The 20,562-nt window shown below is 45.8% G+C and overlaps 1 protein-coding gene and 1 long non-coding RNA gene across 2 annotated transcripts in view; one reads left to right on the top strand and one right to left on the bottom strand.

Moving 5' to 3' along the window:
• The window catches only part of LOC147000975 (uncharacterized), a 240,714-nt gene that overhangs the window by 47,533 nt on the left and 172,619 nt on the right, over nt 1-20,562 (bottom strand). The gene's annotated exons all lie outside the window — the stretch shown is intronic.
• On the top strand, nt 7,258-19,112 carry LOC147000980 (uncharacterized). Its single transcript, XM_085831322.1, is given in 7 exon segments — nt 7,258-7,443; nt 8,641-8,684; nt 8,743-8,750; nt 9,237-9,297; nt 17,426-17,759; nt 17,833-18,718; nt 18,721-19,112. Coding segments are annotated over 7 exon segments (1,911 nt in total).

Raw genomic sequence — 20,562 nt, 5'->3', positions numbered from 1 at the left:
AACAGTATCCCTGGGAGGGCATCTTGGAAAGCCTGTTACACAGCAGCACACGTGGCATTTACTGTGGATGAACAGGAATCATAGCAGGGCCAGCTGGGCACCCCTGCAATCCACAAAGGAGCTGGCTATTGAGTACTGTTACATAGCTCTCCAGCACGTAAACTTCTAGGTACCATGCCCTTTGTCCTCCCCATTCTGCATGCACTGCTAGGCAGATAACAGGTCTTGTTACATAACCTCCCTTCCTTTGATGACACCCCACAGGCACTGTTATGTATCAGGCCCGTGGCAATCCAACCCCCAGACTATACTCACTGTTATTTCCTGAACAACTTCACAGAACTATTGCAGGAATGTCTTGACCCACCAGCTCCTGAATAATAACATGATGACTTACTTTTATTTATTGTCCCTAAGGCCTTACCTTGCTACCCCACAACAAGTTTGTATAACTTCATTAACCTCTTTATTATAATTCACATTTGCCACGTGTCCCATAACCTCATACTCAGTACATCTGATTTCCTGTATGTCTGGCTGCTGAATCTCTCCCATCTCTCAATTTTTCCCACAGTTCTTCTCTTGGAACAGAAGACCCATCTTCCATATTCTGTACAGATATAGGCCTGTGGGTCTTTCTTAAAGATAATCAGAGATCCCTTAGAAGGTGAGGAAGGACAGAGATAACATACCACAGTGCACAAAAATGCTACCCCATTTCAGACCTGGTTCGGTGTCAGACTTCATCACTGCCAACACCCCTGATAAAAAACACCCCCAGCCCGACACTCCCTCCATACTGTCCAGCATCATGGGGTCTCAGTGTAAGGTTGGGCTGCACAAACTTCTGGAGCCATACATACACAACTAAGTACCAGGCCTCACTGACCTACCCCCTTTCTTAAACCACAAATACTGTGTTTGTTGATAGCCCTTCACCATTGTCATCTAAACTACAGTGGTGTAGGTGATGCCCTCCTGTTAAAATTTATACACATCAGGCTTTGCAGGACTACACCCACAGGCTGACATTTCATATACAATGCTAGATATCAGAGTCTTCTAGATACACGTTCACCTCTTCTGCCTCCCTACAAAGACCACTAGGCTGGACACACAAGGGACACTGCCACATACACACATCTAGGTGTCAGGGCATGTAGTCTTCCTATTCCACAATACTGTTAGAAGCAGACCTTGCAAGATATTCCCCTGTGCTTATGCCAATGCCACAGGTGTTTGGCAGGCCTCGCTGTGCACCCCTTCCCTGGAGGTTGCATACTCAAATATACTTCTTGGTACCAGGTCCTGTTGCATGTTTATCCCTAACCAACATTCCCTCTTAGGTATGAGCCTCTGCTAGTAGTCCTCCAACAAATCCCAGGTACACATTAGGTAGCAGACCAGTAGGGCATGTGTGCATGCATGCACACACAGACACACACACTCCACAAAGACTGCTAGGAATCAGGTCCTCCTGGACACCTTTTCCTGATCTCGGCCCACCACACATACACACTGTTATGCACTGAGCTCTGCTGCACAAATTTTGTCCATCCTCCATACTTTGTGACCTTGATTTACTGGATACTTCCCCATACACTGTGCTAAGAATAAGGTCCTCTTGAACATGGTCCCTGCAACACTGACACCAAAAATATTTATTCAGTAGGCCATGCTAGCTGGACTCAGCACAGTTGCTTTCCATTTTAAAATTACAGGTGTCAGTCCTCCTGGACAAATCCCTCAAGTGACAACTAACATACAATGCTAGCTATCACACCCTACTGGATACCCTTCAATTCCCACAGCCATCCAAATTTACAGCCCTAAGTCTCAGCCTTCTTCACCCCTATTGCCACCTCATATATACTAACTGCCACCAGGTAATAAAATATATACCTTCTCAGTGCCTCATGGTTCCTTCTCCAAAATAGACCGTATAAACTCTCACAAAACTAGCCTCAAGAGATACAAAAAGATTGAAATAATCCAATGCATCCTATCAGATCACCTCAGTCTAGGTCTAGGCTTCATTAACAATAAAATCACAGAAAACCCACATAGCAATGGAAAGTGAACAACTCTCTGCTCAATGATAACTTGGTAGGGAAGAAATAAAGAAATGAAAGACTTCCTAGAGTACAATGAAAATGATGAGACAGTAAGTCAAAAGCAGGTAAACTCTCTAATCAGTCCCATATCCCCTAAAGAAACAGAACAAGTCATTAAAAACCTCCAACTGACAACTTGTCCAAGGACACCATGCCCACTAAAGCTATCAGTTCAGCCTACATGCCTCCTGAGCAGTCAAATGCTCCAGCACCATGAGGAGCCACAGAATGAAGATGAGGCAGCTAATGTGGGAGGAAATCAAGGAAGCCCTGTCAGATTCCTCCCATCCTTGAAACTGAGCCCACTTCAGGGACATTTCTCAGCAAACAGTTATCATGATTGCAAGACCAGGCCTCAGTTCTCTCAGCCTGCCTAGCCCTCTGTGTGAAACTACAAAAGCTACATGTCAAACCAGATGATGGAGTCTGGGTGCAGTGAGATGCAATAGTTAAACATAAAATACAACATGCCTACGATAAGAGCCTAGGTGTTAGGGACAAAGACGTGCCTTGCACTTTAAGCACCATGCCTGGTATGAGGCTGAAACCCAGGAACCCTGCACTGGGGACAGAGAAGGTGTTCTATGTGAACACTGCCATGTGTCATTCCCCCGCTTGATTCAAAGACTGAAAGGAAGCTGTAATCAAACATCACACCACTTCCTGTGAAATGCAGGAGGAGACCATATCTGGAGAACTTAGAGGCAAAGATCTCACCCTCCCTGTGTTTCCAGCCTCAAACCTTCCCCAGAGTGTGCATTTCTCCTTAAATATCTGGACAGGACATTGAGACAAAAAGTAAGCAGACACACAGTGTAGCTAACAGAAGTTATGAACCAACAGAAAACCTTCATACTCATTGAAACTGTACAACTCGATACTTCAAGATAACTTGGTCAGGGAAGAAATAAAATAAAAAATACTTTCAAGGATGTACTGAAAAAGAATGCAGAACATAGCCTGACTTATGGGACACAATGAAAACAATGCTAGGAGGGAAACAAATTCAGAGCATTGATTTCATTTATAAAAAATTAGAGAGCTCCTACACTAACTACTTAACTAACAGCACACCTGAAGGCTCTAGAACAAAAGAAAGCAAACCAACACACAAGGGCAGTAAGGAGTAGAAATAATCAAACTTATGGCTGAAATCAACCAATTAGAAACAAAGAGAATGAGACAAAGAATCAAGAAAACCAAGAGCTGGTTCTTTGAGAAAATCAACAAATAGATAAACCCTTAACAAAATAAACTAAATGGCATGGAGATGGTACCCAAATTAACAACTCGGAAATTTAAAGGGGGACATAAAAACAGAAACTTAGGAAAGGAAAAACAGGCTGAGAAAGAAATTAGGAAAACAACACCATTCACAGTAGTCACAAATAATATAAAATACCTTGGTGTGGCTCTAACTAAACAAGTGAAAGACCTGTATAATAAGAACTTCAAGTCTATGAAGAAAGAATTTATAAAACAACTCAGAAGATGGAGAGATCTCCCATGCTAAAGGATTGGCAGGATTAATATAGTAAAAATGGCTATCTTGCCAAAAGAACCTAGAGATTCAATGCAATCTCCATCAAAATTCCAACTTAATTCTTCATCAATTAAAAAAAAGAGCAATTTCCAAATACATTTGTAATAACACAAACCCCAGGAGCGCAAAAATTATTCTCAACAATAAAAGAACTTCTGATGGAATCAGCATCCCTGACCTCAAGCTGTACTACAGAGCAATTGTGATTTAAAAAAATGCATGGTATTGGTACAGTGACAGGCAGGTAGATAAATGGAATAGAATTGCAGACATAGAAATGAAAATAGACCTATGGTCTGTTGATCTTTGACAAAGGAGCTAAAACCATCCATTTGGGGGAAAAATAGCAGTTTCAACAAATGGTGCTGGCTCAACTAGCAATTAGCATGTAGATGAATGAGAAATGATTCTTATCTCCTTTTACAAAATTCAAGTCTAAGTGGATTAAGAACCTCCACATAAAACCAGAGACACTGAAACTTATAGAGGAGAGAGTGGGCAAGAGACTCAAGCACATGGGCACAAGTGAAAAACTCCTGAACAGAACACCAATGGCTCGTGCTGAAGATCAAGAATAGACAAATGGGACCTCATAAAATTGCAAGCTTCTGTAAGGCAAAGGACACTGTCAAAAAGACAAAAAGGCAACAAACAGATTGGCAAAAGATCTTTACCAATCCTACATCCAATACAGGGATAATATCCAAAATGTACAGAGAACTCAAGAAGTTAGACTCCAGGGAAAGAAATATCCCTATTAAAAGAGGTGTACAGAGCTAAACAAAGAATTCTCACCTGAGGAATACCGAATGGCTGAGAAGCACCTGAAAAGATGTTCAAGAACCTTAATCATCAGGGAAATGCAAATCAAAACAACCCTGAGATTCCAGCTCACACCAGTCAGAATGGCTAAGAACAAAAATTCAGGCGACAGCACATGCTGGCGAGGATGTTGAGAAAGAGCTACACTCCTCCATTGTTGGTGGGATTGCAAGCTTGTACAACCACTCTGGAAATCAGTCTGGCGGTTCCTCAGAAAAGTGGACATAGTACTACTGGAGGATTCCGCAATACCTCTCCTGGGCATATATCCAGAAAATGTCCCAACCAGTAAGAAGGACACATGCTCCACTATGTTCTAGCAGCCTTATTTATAATAGCCAGAAGCTGGAAAGAACCCAGATGCCCCTCAACAGAGGAATGGATACAGAAAATGTGGTACATTTACACAGTGGAGTACTACTCAGCTATTAAAAAGAATAAATTTATGAAATTCCTAGGCAAATGGATGGACCTAGAGGGCATAATCCTGAGTGAGGTAACCCAATCACAAAGGAACTCACACAATATGTACTCACTGATAAGTGGATATTAGCCCAGAAACTGAGGATACCCAAGAATTAAGATACAATTTGCTAAACGCATGAAACTCAAGAAGAACGAACACCAAAGTGTGGACACTTAGCCCCTTCTTAGAAATGGGAACAAAACACCCATGGAAGGAGTTACAGAGACAAAATTTGGAGCTGTGACGAAAGGATGGACCATGTAGTGATTGCCATATCCAGGGATCCATCCCATAATCAGCTTCCAAATGCTGACACCAATGCATACACTAGCAAGATTTTGCTGAAAGGACCCAGATATAGATCTCTCTTGTGAGACTATGCAGGGGCCTAGCAAACACAGAAGTGGATGCTCACAGTCAACTATTGGATGGATCACAGGGCCCCCAATGGAGGAGCTAGAGAAAGTACCCAAGGAGCTAAAGGGAACTGCAACCCTAAAGGTGGAACAACATTATGAACTAACCAGTACCCCGGAGCTCTTGTCTCTAGCTGCATATGTATCAAAAGATGGCCTAGTCAGCCATCACTGGAAAGAGAGGACCATTGGACTTGCAAACTTTATATGCCCCAGTACAGGGGAACTCCAGGGTCAAAAAGGGGGAGTGGGTGGGTAAGGGAGTGGGGGGTGGGTACGGGGGACTTTTGGGATAGCATTGGAAATGTAAACGAGGAAAATACCTAATAAAAATTAAAAAAATAAAACTATTATATGCTCAGGTGTACCATTTCTGAACATGGACACAAAGGATGCAGTCTACATCCTGCCAAGGGGATACCGGCACATCCATGATGATTGTGGCACTACTCCCAATGGCAAGACAATTAGGTATTTTTAAATACCTAAATAAATTCTTTTAGAGTTTGCTTTTTAAAAAACTGAACATTTAAAGAAAAGAATCAAAACACTACAAATCCTTCCAATTATCACTCAAGGTAGAGTTCATAATTTGCCACATCATTCTTATACTTTTGGTTGTGAGCATAGCCTTTAATGGCTGAGCCATCTCTCCAGCCCAGCCACATGCATCATTATGGCTAAGAACTGAATTTAATTTTCCTAACCAGTATATATCTGAAGACAATAAAATATATTGATTTAGCCTATACGGAATGATGACACAAAGCTAAGTAAAGAGGAGGCAAAAGGAAGTTATGTGTCTGTCTTGAGACAAGCTGTGATCACATAACAGACAGATGTGGGTCTACAGACAGAAGGCAACCAGAGAGAACAATCCCGAAGAAAGAACTCAAGGTCCACAGAGAAGCCCACTGTGTCAATAACTAAGAACCTGATGGACAAAAGCAGAAACCTTCCAGGGGGAAAGGTAAAGTGTAAACTTCTTGTTTCTTTGGAGACTCGGGTTATACTTATGCTTTGATGGGGCAGACAGATCAAAGAATGCTTGGCTGAAGCAGACACTAGTGAAAGGATGTTTGCTATAGCAAACATGAGAAAGGACGCATGATGTTTAGAAGGGACATTAATATCACCACTCAGACATTGGTAGCTCCAGCTTTGCTTCACCCAGCACTGCCTTGCTCGAATTTGCTGGAAGCAAGCATGCACTGGTTCACATTATATTGCATTGCTGAGCTTTGTCTGGGGAGCCTTCTTAGAGAGAAACTCACCAAAGAACTTCTTCTGGGCACTGCTAGTGACAATTATTGCTGCTAATTTGGACTCAGGTTCCATCTGCGATCCATAGAGATTATTCTGCATTCAACTGCCTCTGTTGATTCATGGTTGGGGTCTGCCCAGTGGACTGTTCTACAGGAGCTGATTGCTGTATGGTGTTTGCTAGAGGACTGGACTGAGAACAACAAACACAGGAATTGCATAAAAGAACTATCTCTAAGCACGTATGCTCTCACCATAACCTAATAGCCTTTCTTTTCTACTACCTCTGGTGGGTTATTGGCTACAGGGGAGGCTAAAGCCATATTAAAGAAGGTTGCACAAAACATATGCTGACACAGAGAAAAACTGGGACTCAGAAAGAAGGAACAACACATAGATAGAGATCTATTTTTGTCTGATTTAGCATCAGGACTTGGAAGGGGTGAGAAGGGAAAGGAGGCAAGAGGGGCTCCAGGGCTGGAGGCTGGGGAGGGGCTGTGGTACCCTCTTTTCTGCCAGGAGACCTTCGTGATGAGGAGGCCACACCTGTGTGATGTGGACTGAGATTTCCTGACACATATCAACCTGCACCCTATGACTCAGTAGCCTGAGAGCTGCTCTGCTGTTCAGAAGATGGAGAATTTTCTCCCAATCATGAATAGCGTTAGTGACTCATGGATGGGCCCCAGTTTTATGGACATAGCAATGGACATGGGCATTGCCTTTGTGTGTGGAGTGGGGCTCTTTTTCCTACTTATCCCATTCCTGAACGAGTACCCAGTGTCTCCACCATCTGGGAGCAAAAGGGACATCCCCAAGGTGAGGAGAACCTTGGTTAATACAGAGAGGAGCAGCATTCTGTTCTTCATGATTGTTATGTTTGTTTGTTTTTGTTATTTTTTTTAACACAAATATAAGAATATGGGTTTTTTTAAATGTCAGGTGTGGGAAATGGGGCAGTTTCATATTGTCAACAGAATCTGACTATGATTTGTCTCATATACAAACAGGGGTGTGATTTTAACAGAGGCAGATAATTTCCATGTTTTTGCGACATTTGGAATACTGAGGAATTTTTAGAAGATATATAAGTGCTAGGCCCTTGAAAGGCCTTGTGTGTTATCCATTGTTGTTTTATACTGAGTGCTGGTGTTTGGGCTTTGGTAAGTTGTGGTGTGCACAGAAGAAAGAAGAAGAAGATATCCTGGATATCCTGAGAGTAAATTTCAAATATTCCCCAAGGAACTAAACTTCCCTAGTCAGCAGAAAATAGTCTAACAGTAATGTCTACCCCTTTCCCTCTATCCATTTTTCCCCCTATCAAGTGTTAGGGGATAGAATGGGTGGAAGAAAAGGGTGAAGAAAGATAAAAGGGAGATGAACCTACAAAGTAGCTAAATTCTAGCTACAGACAAGAGAGGGGAATACTCCAGAGACTGAAGGAGCAATCAAGTAGTGTAAGATGAGAGTGTCACTGAGTTGTCTTCCTGAATTTCTCAGGTCAACTGTACAGGGTGGCAGAGAGGTAAGGACGACCGAGTCTCCATGAAGACACTGCATTACTGAATTGGTGAGAGAACAGGACAACCTATAGGAATGTTCATTTGCCCTTTTCTCAGGTGCTTGCTTTTGTGTATGCAAAGCTGATGTGAAGCAGGTGATGAGAGCAAGGGCCTCAGACAAGGGCTTCAGTCTCCTCTGCTCTGAGGAAGCAGATATCACCTGACAGCCCAGAGTCAGCTACAGAACTCAGCCTTGGGTAGGATCATGTCTGAGGAACATTGGCTGAGGACATCCCTGGTAACTGTGGCATAGACAATGCCTACTTCTATTTTCACAATGAGGCTAAAAAGAAGGTGTTTATGTACTGTATGAATGAGTCAAGGATGGATGAGAGAGAGATTTCCCAGGGAAATAGAGACTTCATGACATCCATGGGCACAGAGAGAAGGCAGCTTGTCTACCAGAGAGAGGAAGAAGGGATTCTGGCTCATTTGTGTTGTTTCTAATTGGCAGGATGTGCAGAGGGGGCAGAGCAACACCAAGAGAAAACTGCTGCTGTAAAAGGTTGGCTTCTACTTTCCTGTAGAGAGGAATTCCAGCCAGCCTGCCCTTCAGTGAAGAGGGTCATGATGAGAGCCATGCTCCCTGAGGACATCAGATACACGAAGGAAGACAGGGATGCTGGGAAGAAAATCAGCATCTAGGAATCGTCAGTTTGTGTGATTAAAAGAAGCTGTTGTTGGCTGGGCTGGGAGCTACACAAGGGAGTACGATTCAAGGCACTGGAGTGGTGTATGTGTCTGTATGTGAGATTCCCAGGTCCTTCTGAAAGTAGATAGCTTCAATTCTCCCAGCTGGGGTTTCTTTGAGATAACTGATCCTGTGGACTTTGCACTCTTGTAAGGGGGATGACTGGAGTGGGTGGAGGGAGGTGCAAGGAAAGTGTAAATGAAAAGTTGAAGCCCTCCATTCCCCTTACAAACATTCAGTGTTCTGTTGTTGCACTATGGTGGTTGAGCATTAGAGTCCTAGCATGGGTAGTCCTAAGAGAGAAGCCTCACTCTTGTTGGTTCTCCTTCCTCTTGGTCATCCTATTTAATTGTCTCCAGGCTGTAGAGATGGAGGAAAAAATGTGGAAGAGACCAAGACTCCATCACAACCTACGGAAATGTAAGAAGGCTTTGTCTTATGGAATTTTCATATCAGAATGTGAGCTGAGGGTCTTGGCATCTCCCTTTTGAATTTGCTATGGAGGGTGGGATTTGAAGATATCACCTTAGAAGGAGATTCCTCCCTGATCTGGGAAAGCTGAGCCACAAGTGGACAGCACAGGGTGTAAACTGAGGTGGAAAGGGAGGGAGGAGGGTTTGGTAAAAGGGAAAACAGAAGTTCAGAAGGGAGGACACTGGTGAAGAGCTGTGGTGTAGCAGGTTAGTTCCATGCTAACTCCTGTCTATGTCAAAGTCTCTAATAGAGTCCTTTCCACGTATCTTTTGTAGTGGGTGAAGAACATGCCCAGTTCTATGGTTCTTGAATGATGGGCCTGTTTTAGATCTGGTGTGCACTGAGAGCCACAGGAAAGGTCAAGGCTAGAACTGCAGTAGTGTGCCTCCCTCCACACCATTAGACACCAGCAGGGCACACCACCCCACGCCCCATGCCCCCATCCCATAACTCATCCAGCTGCTGGGCCTGAGCTATCACTTCCTGCCTCCTTCAGCTTCACTGTGGTCCCAGTATTATATGTTGGAGCCAGAAAAATATAGTACACTATTTTCCCACCCCTAGATCCTGAGCACCCTTGGGACTGGGCACCCACAAAGCCCCTGTCAGTTACCTCAGGAAACAGAGATGAGGGCCTCACAAGCTTCAGATATTCACCAGCTTGGTCCCTGCAGACTTAGCAATCTTCTCACTGACCAGCATGGGAGAGAAATACAGAAATCATGTAAGTCCAAACAGGGGAGGGGGTGAGAAGGAAAAATATAGAAAAAGGGATGGGGAGTAAGAAGGGCGACAGGGAAGAGATAATGGAGAGGAAGGATAGAGAATGGGGTTTGGGGATTGTGGGGAGAAGGAAAATCTGTCCTGAGAAAATTCTAGATACTGAGGTGAGGGAAAGGAATGGATGAATTGGGTGGTAAAGAGGCCTTGGATAAGCAGGATCAAGTCCCCTGAAGAGTGGAGTTGGAGGGGCAGGGCATGGGCAGCCATGAGGAGTGCTTGGGATAAAGCTGCACAAATGGGAGGTAGCTTTGAAAGCTGCTCCTGGCGTGGGTAGGAGAGGTGTGGGCAGAGAGAAGAAGGGAAGTCCCAGCTCAGGAGGAGACCATCCCTGCTTCTGTCTGGCCTAGCCTTGGGCAGCTCTGTTCTATGTTTTCTTTGTCTTCTTAGCTTCCTCGGTCCAGGCTCTGGTGCCCGGTGGTATTGCCATCTCCTCCCCTGACATGTTTCCAAGAGGTTTGATTTTTACTACCAACCCAATGGATTGATTGGATCACTGAGATGGCGCTGTTCCATTTTGGAAAGATAAGTTGGCCCTGTCAAGCCTTGGACACAGAAGCCCTCACAAACCCAGTAGTCATTTTTCTACTTTGTGCCCAATGCCACCTTTGGGAGCAGACCCACAAGGAAATGGATTGTCACAGGACTAGAACTCTCACCCAGTGGAGCTGTGTCAAGCCATGCTGAGTAAGGTGCCTGCTGTATCGACTGGGCACCCTCAGGTAGGCAGAGTGGCTCCTTGAGTTGGCAGGACAGCACTGGTGGTAAATGGAGTCCTACCCTACTGGACTCTTATTGCTGAAGATGTCACTGAATCCACTAAGTACCAGCCAGCAGTAGAAGATGAGGTTCCTGAAGCCTGGTTTTGACTTAATGCTGACCTAAACCTAAAGAAGGGCAACAGAGGCAGCAGAGGCCAGCCTCCCACAACCCCCAGGGGACAGTGTAATGATCTGACTTGCTGATAAGTTAAGGATGATTGAGTGACTGGGATCTATCGAGCTTGGTAGCAGGTCCACACACTGACACTCTGTCCCTAGACTATTGTGGAGGACCAGGCAATGTTAAAATGAATGGCTGTATGCTCGTCCATCAGTATGGAATGGAAGCCATGCTCTCGTGGGTCAGCCACTAACTGCATTGCATCATGCTGTAAAGCCACATTGTCAGGCCCGTCTCATGGAGGAAATAGAGGTAGAAACTCTGAGCAGCAAGTTCAAGGGACCAGAGTGGGTTTGACTAAGCGGGTGACTGCAGAGGCAGGCCTGTGGCCCTGTTCACTTTAATGAAGCCAAGGCATGAGGAGAGAAAAGAGGGTGGCTATTGCCCTGCATGGAGCAGGCCAGATGGACACGAGCTTAAGCATAGGATGGTGGTCTTTGGTGGAGGGTTTTAGGCTCTGGCATGCACAGAGATGTTTTCAGTGGCCTTGTATGACAACTATGTCTGCACACCTGGAAGACTGGGATAGTGGCTTTGAACTCCTACCTGAGAGGAGAGAGGAAAACAACAGGCTCAAACCCCAGCACACTCTCTTATGGCTTATCCACATGTTCCTTACCCTGACAGTGGGAATGGAGACTGTCATTGAGCTCCTACATATTAGGCTTTCTCCATATATCCTCATGGAACCCACAGATGTCTACCTCAGTTGGGAACATGCTCTGGAACACCTAAGGGGTAGGGGATGAATAGTTAGCTTCTGGAAGAAGGACAGGCTTTCTAAGATGGCACCCCATGGAGCCTATGAGTCAGGCCTTTTGGCCCTTGCTGTGATTCTCTGTGTGGCCTCTGACTAGGTTTTGGTGTTCAGAATTCAGCTCCAGAGATCCCCACAGTCCAACACCTTTTGTCATCAGTTCTGTTGGCTCAGTTGGTCCATGTGATGTATGAAAGAGCTCATTTTCCCTCGTCCCAAATGGACATATGCAAGTAAATTGAAGGATGGCTCGTAGAGTGCCCAGGTCTACCTGGCAAGTTGGTGGGAGCTGTTTCTTAGCATTTGTTCTCAGAGCCTGGTGTCTAGGACAGCAACAGAGCTAGCCAGGCAATATTAATCACTTCAAATAATGACCCCCTGAGAAGCCCCTGCTGATAATGCCCAGATGTCACAAAGGATTGAGACAGACAGGTTTTATGCCTGCCTCTATTTAGTCCCTGGAAACCAGCCAAAATGAACTTGTCCTCTGCAGAGAAAGATGACCTTAGTAAGTCCTGGGTAATACTAAACATTGTGTCCATTCAACCACTCCTTAAAGTGTTTTTTCCCTTCCTACAATTCACATCTCCAACCTGTTGGCCTATTATCTGAAACTAGAAATACAATGTAGCCAAGATGTGGCAAGAAGAAAAATTGAATACAAAAGAATATGAAAGGCCTCACCCCCACCCCCTGCTAGCCTTCACACCTGGTCTCTTTTATCTGGCCAGGTGCTGCAGAGATAAGGGGCGTGGCCCCAGAAGCTCCCTTTGCCCATCAGGACCTGTTCTTTCCAAGCAAGAAACACTGACTAATGTCAAGGAGTGATGCCTTGCCCAACGTCACAGCCCTGCTGAAAAGTGGAGGTGCACACTGGTCACAGACCTGCTGAAAAGTGGCAGTGCACACTGCTTTCTATGGAGGGCTCCATGCTTGTAGAGGACAGAGGGGTCCAGGTGCTACTAAGTGTCCTCTTTCTCTTTACATTTTTGCAGGACACTGCTCTTGTTTGTTCTGTCTGGAAAGCTCCAAGATTCCTCCTGGCCCCTGGATGTTTGGGAAAGGAAAAGTCACATCAATAGAAACCCTATGCTGTGGCTCTGGTTTCCTTCAAAATGAGGCTTACAGTGTATCTGCCTATATAAATCTTTCACCCACTGGCCAAGGGTGAAAGGCCACTTGCCTTAGAATAAAGAGATTCAAGTGAAGATATGAAGTGTCCAGGTCTTCTTTGGGTCTCCTCCAGTCATTTTTTGAGGTATGGTGTCCCCTCTCTCTGCTCCCAGTAAGTGACACTTGTTCTCATAGTCACCCATCCTCCAGCATCCAATATCCTCCTGAGGAATGGTGACAGGCTGGGCTGTACAGCATGCCAATCTTTCTAGAGACTTTCTACAATGCAAACATAGGTACCAATTTGTTCAGCAGACCTACACAGATAGGTATGTGTCAGGCAAAGTATGAGGTCCTACACATACTATAGTGGCAAAGATGATGTTCTGTCTATGGGCTGAAGTCTAGTGGGTGGGAGCCCAGAAAGGTGAGGTTACTGCAGGATGACAGAGTTCACATGTGCTGAGCATGCATGGAACCCTGGTCAGTCTCTAGAGCCTATGAACACATATGTGCACACATGCATGCATGTACATGCACACACAAGGAGAGACAAGGAAGCATGTGTGGGAAAAGTCTGTGAGTTTGAAGGTAAGAGCAAGGGAGACCATTTGGAGAAGGGAGCTGCTTCAGAGTCTGGAGGAGTTCCTGGATGACATGGCATGTCACCTCAGTCTGGAACAGGGTTGGTCCCAGCATAGAAAACAAAGAGCCAACTGTGGGGTCTATGCTCATGTGTCATAGTGTTCTCAGATGCAAGAAAGTTCAAGGAATGCAGAGAAAGAAATCCTCAGCTCAGAATCCCCGCACCCCCGACACACAAAGTCCTCTGTGACCTGTGCAGGGGCCTGTGCTGGGCAGGGATGAGGAGCTGCACTCTCAGGAGGTGAGAGCCTGAGAAAGAGGGGCTGGGAATAGCCAGAGGGATGCATTGTCACCTTTTTCTTTTGTGTGTGCTGGTGATGACATGCAAGTCCTTGTTACTCTGCCTCTGAGCTACACACACACACACAAACACACACACAGCTAAATCTGAGGTTTGTCTAAAGACGCACTGCCCAAGCTGATCTTGAGCTCCTGGGCTCAGAAATCCACCTGCTTTTTCCTCCTGACTAGTAGGGCCCTCAGGTACATGCCACACTTCAGGAGCCCAGGGGGAAGACCTGACTTGAACCACTGGGGATGGTCTTTGTGCTTGGGCCTTGAGGGAAGGGGATGGGGCCTGTTCAATGGGACCTGTCTGAGCACCCAAGGCTGTGTATTTGTGCCAGGGTGGGGTCACATGTTTAGGAGGTGTTGGGGGCAAGGTTTGTTTGCCAGGGCCAGGGCCAGGGCCCAGACAAATGTAGACATGCCTGGGGCTGGGTGGCACAATCAACTGAAGCCTCAAAACTAAAGAATTGAGAAAGATCTGCCTCTTGAGCCCTGTACAAGTATCAGTTCAAAATAGACAGAAGACCTGAATTGAAACCCCGAATGCTGAAGCTGTTGGAGGGGGAAGAAGGAAGACACTGCATACACAGGCAAAGGCAGAACTGACTGGAGCACCTAACAGCACAGGAGACGGCCCCATGTGCTGGAAAATGAGATGAAACAAAATTAAAATGCTTCTGCACAAAACAAGATGCTATCATTAGGGGGATCAGACCTCCTAGAGCCTGGGATAAGCTCATCACTGTGGGGTATAAACAACTAGATGTACAAAGAGCTGCAGATATTCAACTCTAAGGACAAGTGGTCAATAAATGGACTAATGAACTGAACAGTGTTCAAAAGGAAACACGGCACAGCCATGTCCACTGGGAATGGTGGGGGGTCGTGGAGCAAGCATAACTGCTTGGCAAGGTTCAAGGCTGAGCCACAGGCTGTGGCTGCTGTCATTCTGTCTGTCACTTTGGGGTTTGGTCGTTGTGTGCTGCATTCCTGGGGGCTTTCTGCATGTCCTTTCGTGAGAAAATTATGCATGAATAGTTTTAGGAAAATCCTAAAGTAAACTTTATCTGGCCATGACTTTAGAAGTCTTCCTTATGCCCTGGAGCTTGTTAAGCACAGATAAGCACATACCTAGATAGGCCATTACTCCAGGAATCTTCTTAGACTTCTACCCCTGAGCTAACACAAACCGTATAAATGGAGGAGTGTAAACAGAGACAATTGACAAACTCTGAATGGCCAGGAGAGTAGGTTACAGAGTCAAGGCCTCCCTTTACAATAGCTTACACTGTTATAAAAATGTATTTTATGGATAAGGGTTCATATAGGGTAGACCTCTGGAGGAATAGAATTCAGTAAAATTGACTGACTAAATTAGATTTTCCTACTTCATAGCTTAGACGATGAAAGATATAATAAAAGGAGTTAGGTTTCTGTATTTGTATTCATAAAAAAGCCTGGTTCAGATATTTTCAGTTTTTCTGGAATGCTTTCGATTGCAAACACTTCCAGCCCCAAAGCAGGCTGTCATATAATAATACAACATGTTTGCTTTGGAGGAGGCATTCTTTAGATTCTCTAAATTGGAGTTACAGGGCTGATAATAATACAATCTGTTCTGTTTGTATTTTCTAATTGTAACTGAACCCGTAATCCTGGACATGTAATGAAAAGTCAGACACACTGTGGTGTGACCTGAGCCCTCCTGACAAGTCACATGCTGTACTCCACGGTGCAGCTCCATTGTGTTAGTGTTCTGACAGCTGCGTGGGAATTCAAAAGATGGAGAATTTTCTTGCTATGATAAATAGCATTAGAGACTCATGGATGATCCCCAGCTCTGTGTTCATAGCAATGGACATGGCCACTGCCTTTATGTGTGCAGCTGGGCTCTTTTTCCTACTACTCCCCTTCCTGAAGGACTGCTCAGTGTCACCACTACCTGGGAGTGAAAGTCACATCCCAAAAGTGAGGAAAGCATTAGTTCACACACACTGGAGCAGCAACTGTGCTGTTCTTCACTGCTGCTCTCATATTTCCTGGTCAGGTAGTCAGACAGGTAAGGGAAACTCACCAGAAACAGCAGCACCTCAGTCTGCAGGGGCTGGCAGGCAGGGCAGAGGCTAAAATGGCCCTGAGGTGTCTGCCTGACACTCTCAGAGCACTGTACAGGGTGACAGAGAGGCCACTAAGGAGGACTGAGGCTCCATGGACAGACTGCATTTCTGAGTTGCTGGGGACACAGGAGAAGCTCAGAGGAGATCATCTATCCTCTGCTGAGGCGCTTGATTGATCTGCTGAGCTGACAACAAGCAGGTGAGGAGACCAAGGGCCTCAGATCAGGGCTTGAGTCTCCTCGGCTCTTAGGGAGCAGGTATCACCTGACAGCCCCAAGGCAGCTACAGGGGCTCAGCCTTGGATAGGATCCTGTCTGAGGAACACTGACTGAGGACATCCCTGGTATGTGTAGCATATATAGCCCCTTTTGCAACTTTTCCAAAAAGGCAATAAGGAAGTGAGTACAGTGTGAATGAGGCAAGAGTGGCTGAGAGAGAGAGAGTTCACTGGGAAACCCAGATTTCATGTATTCAAAACCAAAGAGAGCAGGCAGCTTGTATACCAGACAGAGGAAGAACAGACCCTAGTTCATTTCTGTGGTTTCTAAATGGCAGGATGTGAGGAGGGGGCAGAACAAGACCAGGAAGAAAACTGCTACTGGAAAAGGAAGGCTTCTGCTTTCTGTGGAGAGATATCCCATCTGGCCTGCCCTTTAGTGACCAGATTCATGATGAGAGAGCCATGTGTCCAAGGACATGATATGCAGGAAGTAAAGGGACTTCTGGGAAGGAAAGTAGAATCAGGGAACACCCAAGTTTTGTGACAGAAAGAAGCTGTGGTTGGGCTAGGATGGGAGCTACACATGTGAGTGTTGTTCAAGGCACTGGACTGATGCTGTGCCTCTGTATAGGGAACTCCATGGTCCACCTTACAGCAGGTAGCTTCAATACTCCCTTCTGTATTTCTCTTTCAGATAACTGATCCTGGGGGCATTATATGTTGTAAGTGGAATTACACAGTTTGAGGGAGGAGCAAGAAAGTGTAGTGGAGAGATGAGATCCCTCCATTCCCCTTCCTCACTTTCAGTGTTCCTTGCACTATGATAGTTGAGCATTAGAGTCCTTGCAGAGGTGATCATAAGAGAGATGCCTCACTCCTCAGTGTTCTCATTCCTTGTCCTGTTCTTACTTAACTATCTCCAGGTTGTAGAGATGGAGGAAAAAATGTGGAAGAGACCAAGAATCAATCACAACCTATGAGAATGTAAGAAATCTTTTTCTCATGGGAATTTTCAAGCCAGATTGTGAGCTCAGGGTCTGGAGATGCTATGCAGGGTGGGATGGGAAGACAGCCCTGTGGGATGTGAGAATAAGGAACATGTGATACAGAGGCAATGAGTCACTGTATGGCTACAGGTGCCATATTTACACAGACTGATGGCTCTCTTGATCCTCTGCGTCGGGCTGATGTTTTGCCTGCTGTCTTTTGCAGTTCCACTAAGCAACTGCTCCAGGACTCCCCACGACAACCCATGTGGGACCCTCTTCACAAAATGGATCACCTTCCTCTCTTTCAGCAGTTGTCTTACCTCAAGGTCTTGGAGCATCTTATATGGAAGGAGTTTAGTCACATATTCTGGGGCATTTCCTATCTGTTCTCTGAGTCAGTTCTGGCTACTGCCCATATCCTCAGAAGCTCTACCTTGTCAGAACGGAGGTTCTGTGATACCTGTGGCCCTGCCCAAGCTCTAGCCCAGGCTCAAGGACAACCACAGCTTTCCCAGGACCTGCCATTGCCTCTGAAACTTGTGACACCAACTTGGAAGGTGTGGCATGGTTCCAAGAAATGGAAATGGTCCCAAGCTCTACATCAAACCAAATGCCCCCTTTTTTTTCCAGAGAAGGACCTGTAGAATGGCATGTCCTACCACTGAGAGAGGGACACAGACACCACTAACAACTGAACACCAGTCCTTGCCACATGGACTATACTGGAAAAACACCAAAGTTTCTGATATCCAAAAACATCAAGAAGCTATTTGTAAGCCCACTCAGAACTTGTCCAAGGGCACCCAGCCCACTACAGGTATCAGGTCAGCATCCATTCTTCCTGAGAATTGTCAGATCATCCGTAACAATGAGGAGCCACAGAATGAAGACAAGGCACCTAATATGGGAGAACCACAAAGAACTCCTGTCACATTCCACCCCTCCAGGAAACTGACCCAGTTTCAGGAACATTTCCCAGCAAACAGTGATCATTATTGTAAAAGCAGGTCTCAACTCTCCCAGCCTGCCCAGCCCTCCATCCTCAACTCCAAACCCTACAAATGTAGCAAAATGATGGAGTCTGTTCCCTTGGGGGTACCCATAAAGAAGGACATAGCAACCTGTGATATACATAACACCATCAAGAAGGGTATTGGTCTAGGAGTCAAATATGTGCCTTGCACTTCAAGTAACAGCCCTGGGAAGGGGCTAAAATCCAGGAACCCTGCACTGAGGACAGACACTCTGTCCTACATGAACCCTTAGGAGCAACATTCCTTGCTTGACTCAAACACTGAAAGGAAGCTGGAATCAAAGAGCACAAAGCTCCCAGAGAAACACAGAAGGAGACCACATCAGGAGAACCTTGAGGCAAGGGATCTGACCCCACCTGGGGTTCCAGCCTCAAAAGTTCCCCAGGTTGGGTTTGCCTCCTCACCCATCTGTCGTTCCAAGGCTGAATACTATGCCAAGGCTGCCATGGTCCTGGAAAATTTACATCACCAGGATCCAGAAGGGACAGGGTGGAAAGTATTTCAAATGACAGGCTTGAAAGTGCTGAGTTTACATTCTCACCTGCAGAAGTTCAGGGTACCCAAAGAACACCTCCACCTGCTGCCAGCCATGGGCCCTCAAAAGCACAACCAGATCCATTGCAGGGATACCTGAGTATTCAGCAACCTGCTTTTTGCTTCCAGGCAAAACCCCCACAGAGTAGAACTATCCAATGCACGGGAAAAGGCAAGCTGCAACCAAATACCAGCCCCAAAATGCCCATGCTTACACCATGGAAGAGGTTTACACATGTGGACTCAGGACAACCCTGCAGGTGGGTGATAGTGATTGACCCTGTAGAAAGTATCCCACCTTCTACAGTCAAACAAAGCAATATAGTGGAGGAAAAAGAATAGCTGCCCCCTACATTGAGAGTGAGTCTGAGATCCATTGACATTCACAATGACCAAGCCATCAGTATGGATCCCAGGAACTTTGGATCTTTAGAGGCCAACAAAAAACCAGGCCATCTCCAAACACCTACTGTTGCGGCCTGCCCGCAGTCCACAACACGAACGGTTCAACTGAGAATGGCAGTTCAGGCTGAAAAGAGAGGAATCTAGACGGGGCGGAAGAAAGAATGGAGCTAAGACAAATCCTGATCAAAGCTCAATTTTACTAATTCCAGACACTCAGTTATAAAGGAAGGGGGAGGGAACCCAATATCCCGCCAAGTAACTCAGGGTCCAGTAGCAGGACGAACACGTGTGTGCCTCCAGGCAGCAAAGGCAGGTTCCAGCAGTAGGTAGGCGTGGCAGGACGAATGAGCACGTAGCTCCACCTTTGAGCAAGCAGGTTCCAGGCTGGGGGAAGGGAGGCCACATTTCCTCCCATTAGATAACAAAACAAAAATAAAAAAGGGGGTGGCCTGAGGCAGAAAAATTATCTATGTTCAATAGTTCTGCCTGAGTTTTTTAGGGCTAAAGAAAAAAACCTGTTCACGTGGGATTCCCTAACTTTTCTAATGGTAAACTGTATCTGGCTAAGACTGTCTTTAAAGCACTGACGGAATAGCAGCGCTGGGCTGTAGGCTCTGACTTTATAATGCTAATTAGTGCTGAATAGGTAGCTACCTGTTTGCATTTTAAGTAGGGCGTTGGAACCCTGGCTGAGTTTAACTAAACAATTTTAGAATAACACTGAGCTGATAATTATCCACAATTTTGGGTGAAAGGCAGGGGAACAGGGAGAAGGGGGTAAGACTGGCTGGATCCTAGTACAAGGCCAGTTGGCTTTTTTTATTTTTTGGGTGGGAGGCAGTGAAGGGCTTGCCCTTACGACAGCAAGGTCTCCAACCTCTCTCCCCCCTATTAATTATAATGTGGCCTCCCTTCCCCCAGCCTGGAACCTGCCTGCTCAAGGGTGGAGCTACCGGCTCATTCGTCCTGCCCCGCCCACTGCTGGAACCTGCCTTTGCTGCCTGGAGGCACACACGTGTTCGTCCTGCTACTGGACCCTGGGTTACTTGGCGGGAAGTTGGGTTCCCTCCCCCTTCCTTTATAACTGAGTGTCTGGAATTAATAAAATTGAGCTTTGATCAGAATCTTGTCTTGGCTCCATTGTTTCTTCCGCCCCGTCTAGATTCCTCTCTTTTCAGAGAACTGCCATTCTCAGTTGAACCGTTCGTGTTGTGGACTGCGGGCAGGCCACAACAGTTGGCGCCAGAACTGGGACCTGAAGAATGGCAGAGGGATGCTAAGAGAAACGACTGCTGTGTGGAGCTCCACAAGAAAGGAAAGGATCTTCGTATCGGAGGAGCATCGGAGCAACGGACAGGTACACATGCTAGCGCTAGCCTAAAAAATT

This window comes from Mus caroli, unplaced genomic scaffold (assembly GCF_978045245.1).
Source record: "Mus caroli unplaced genomic scaffold, Mus_caroli_1 scaffold_15, whole genome shotgun sequence".
In the NCBI taxonomy this organism is placed as follows: Eukaryota; Metazoa; Chordata; class Mammalia; order Rodentia; family Muridae; genus Mus; species Mus caroli.
This window is presented reverse-complemented; position numbering and strand designations above follow the sequence as displayed.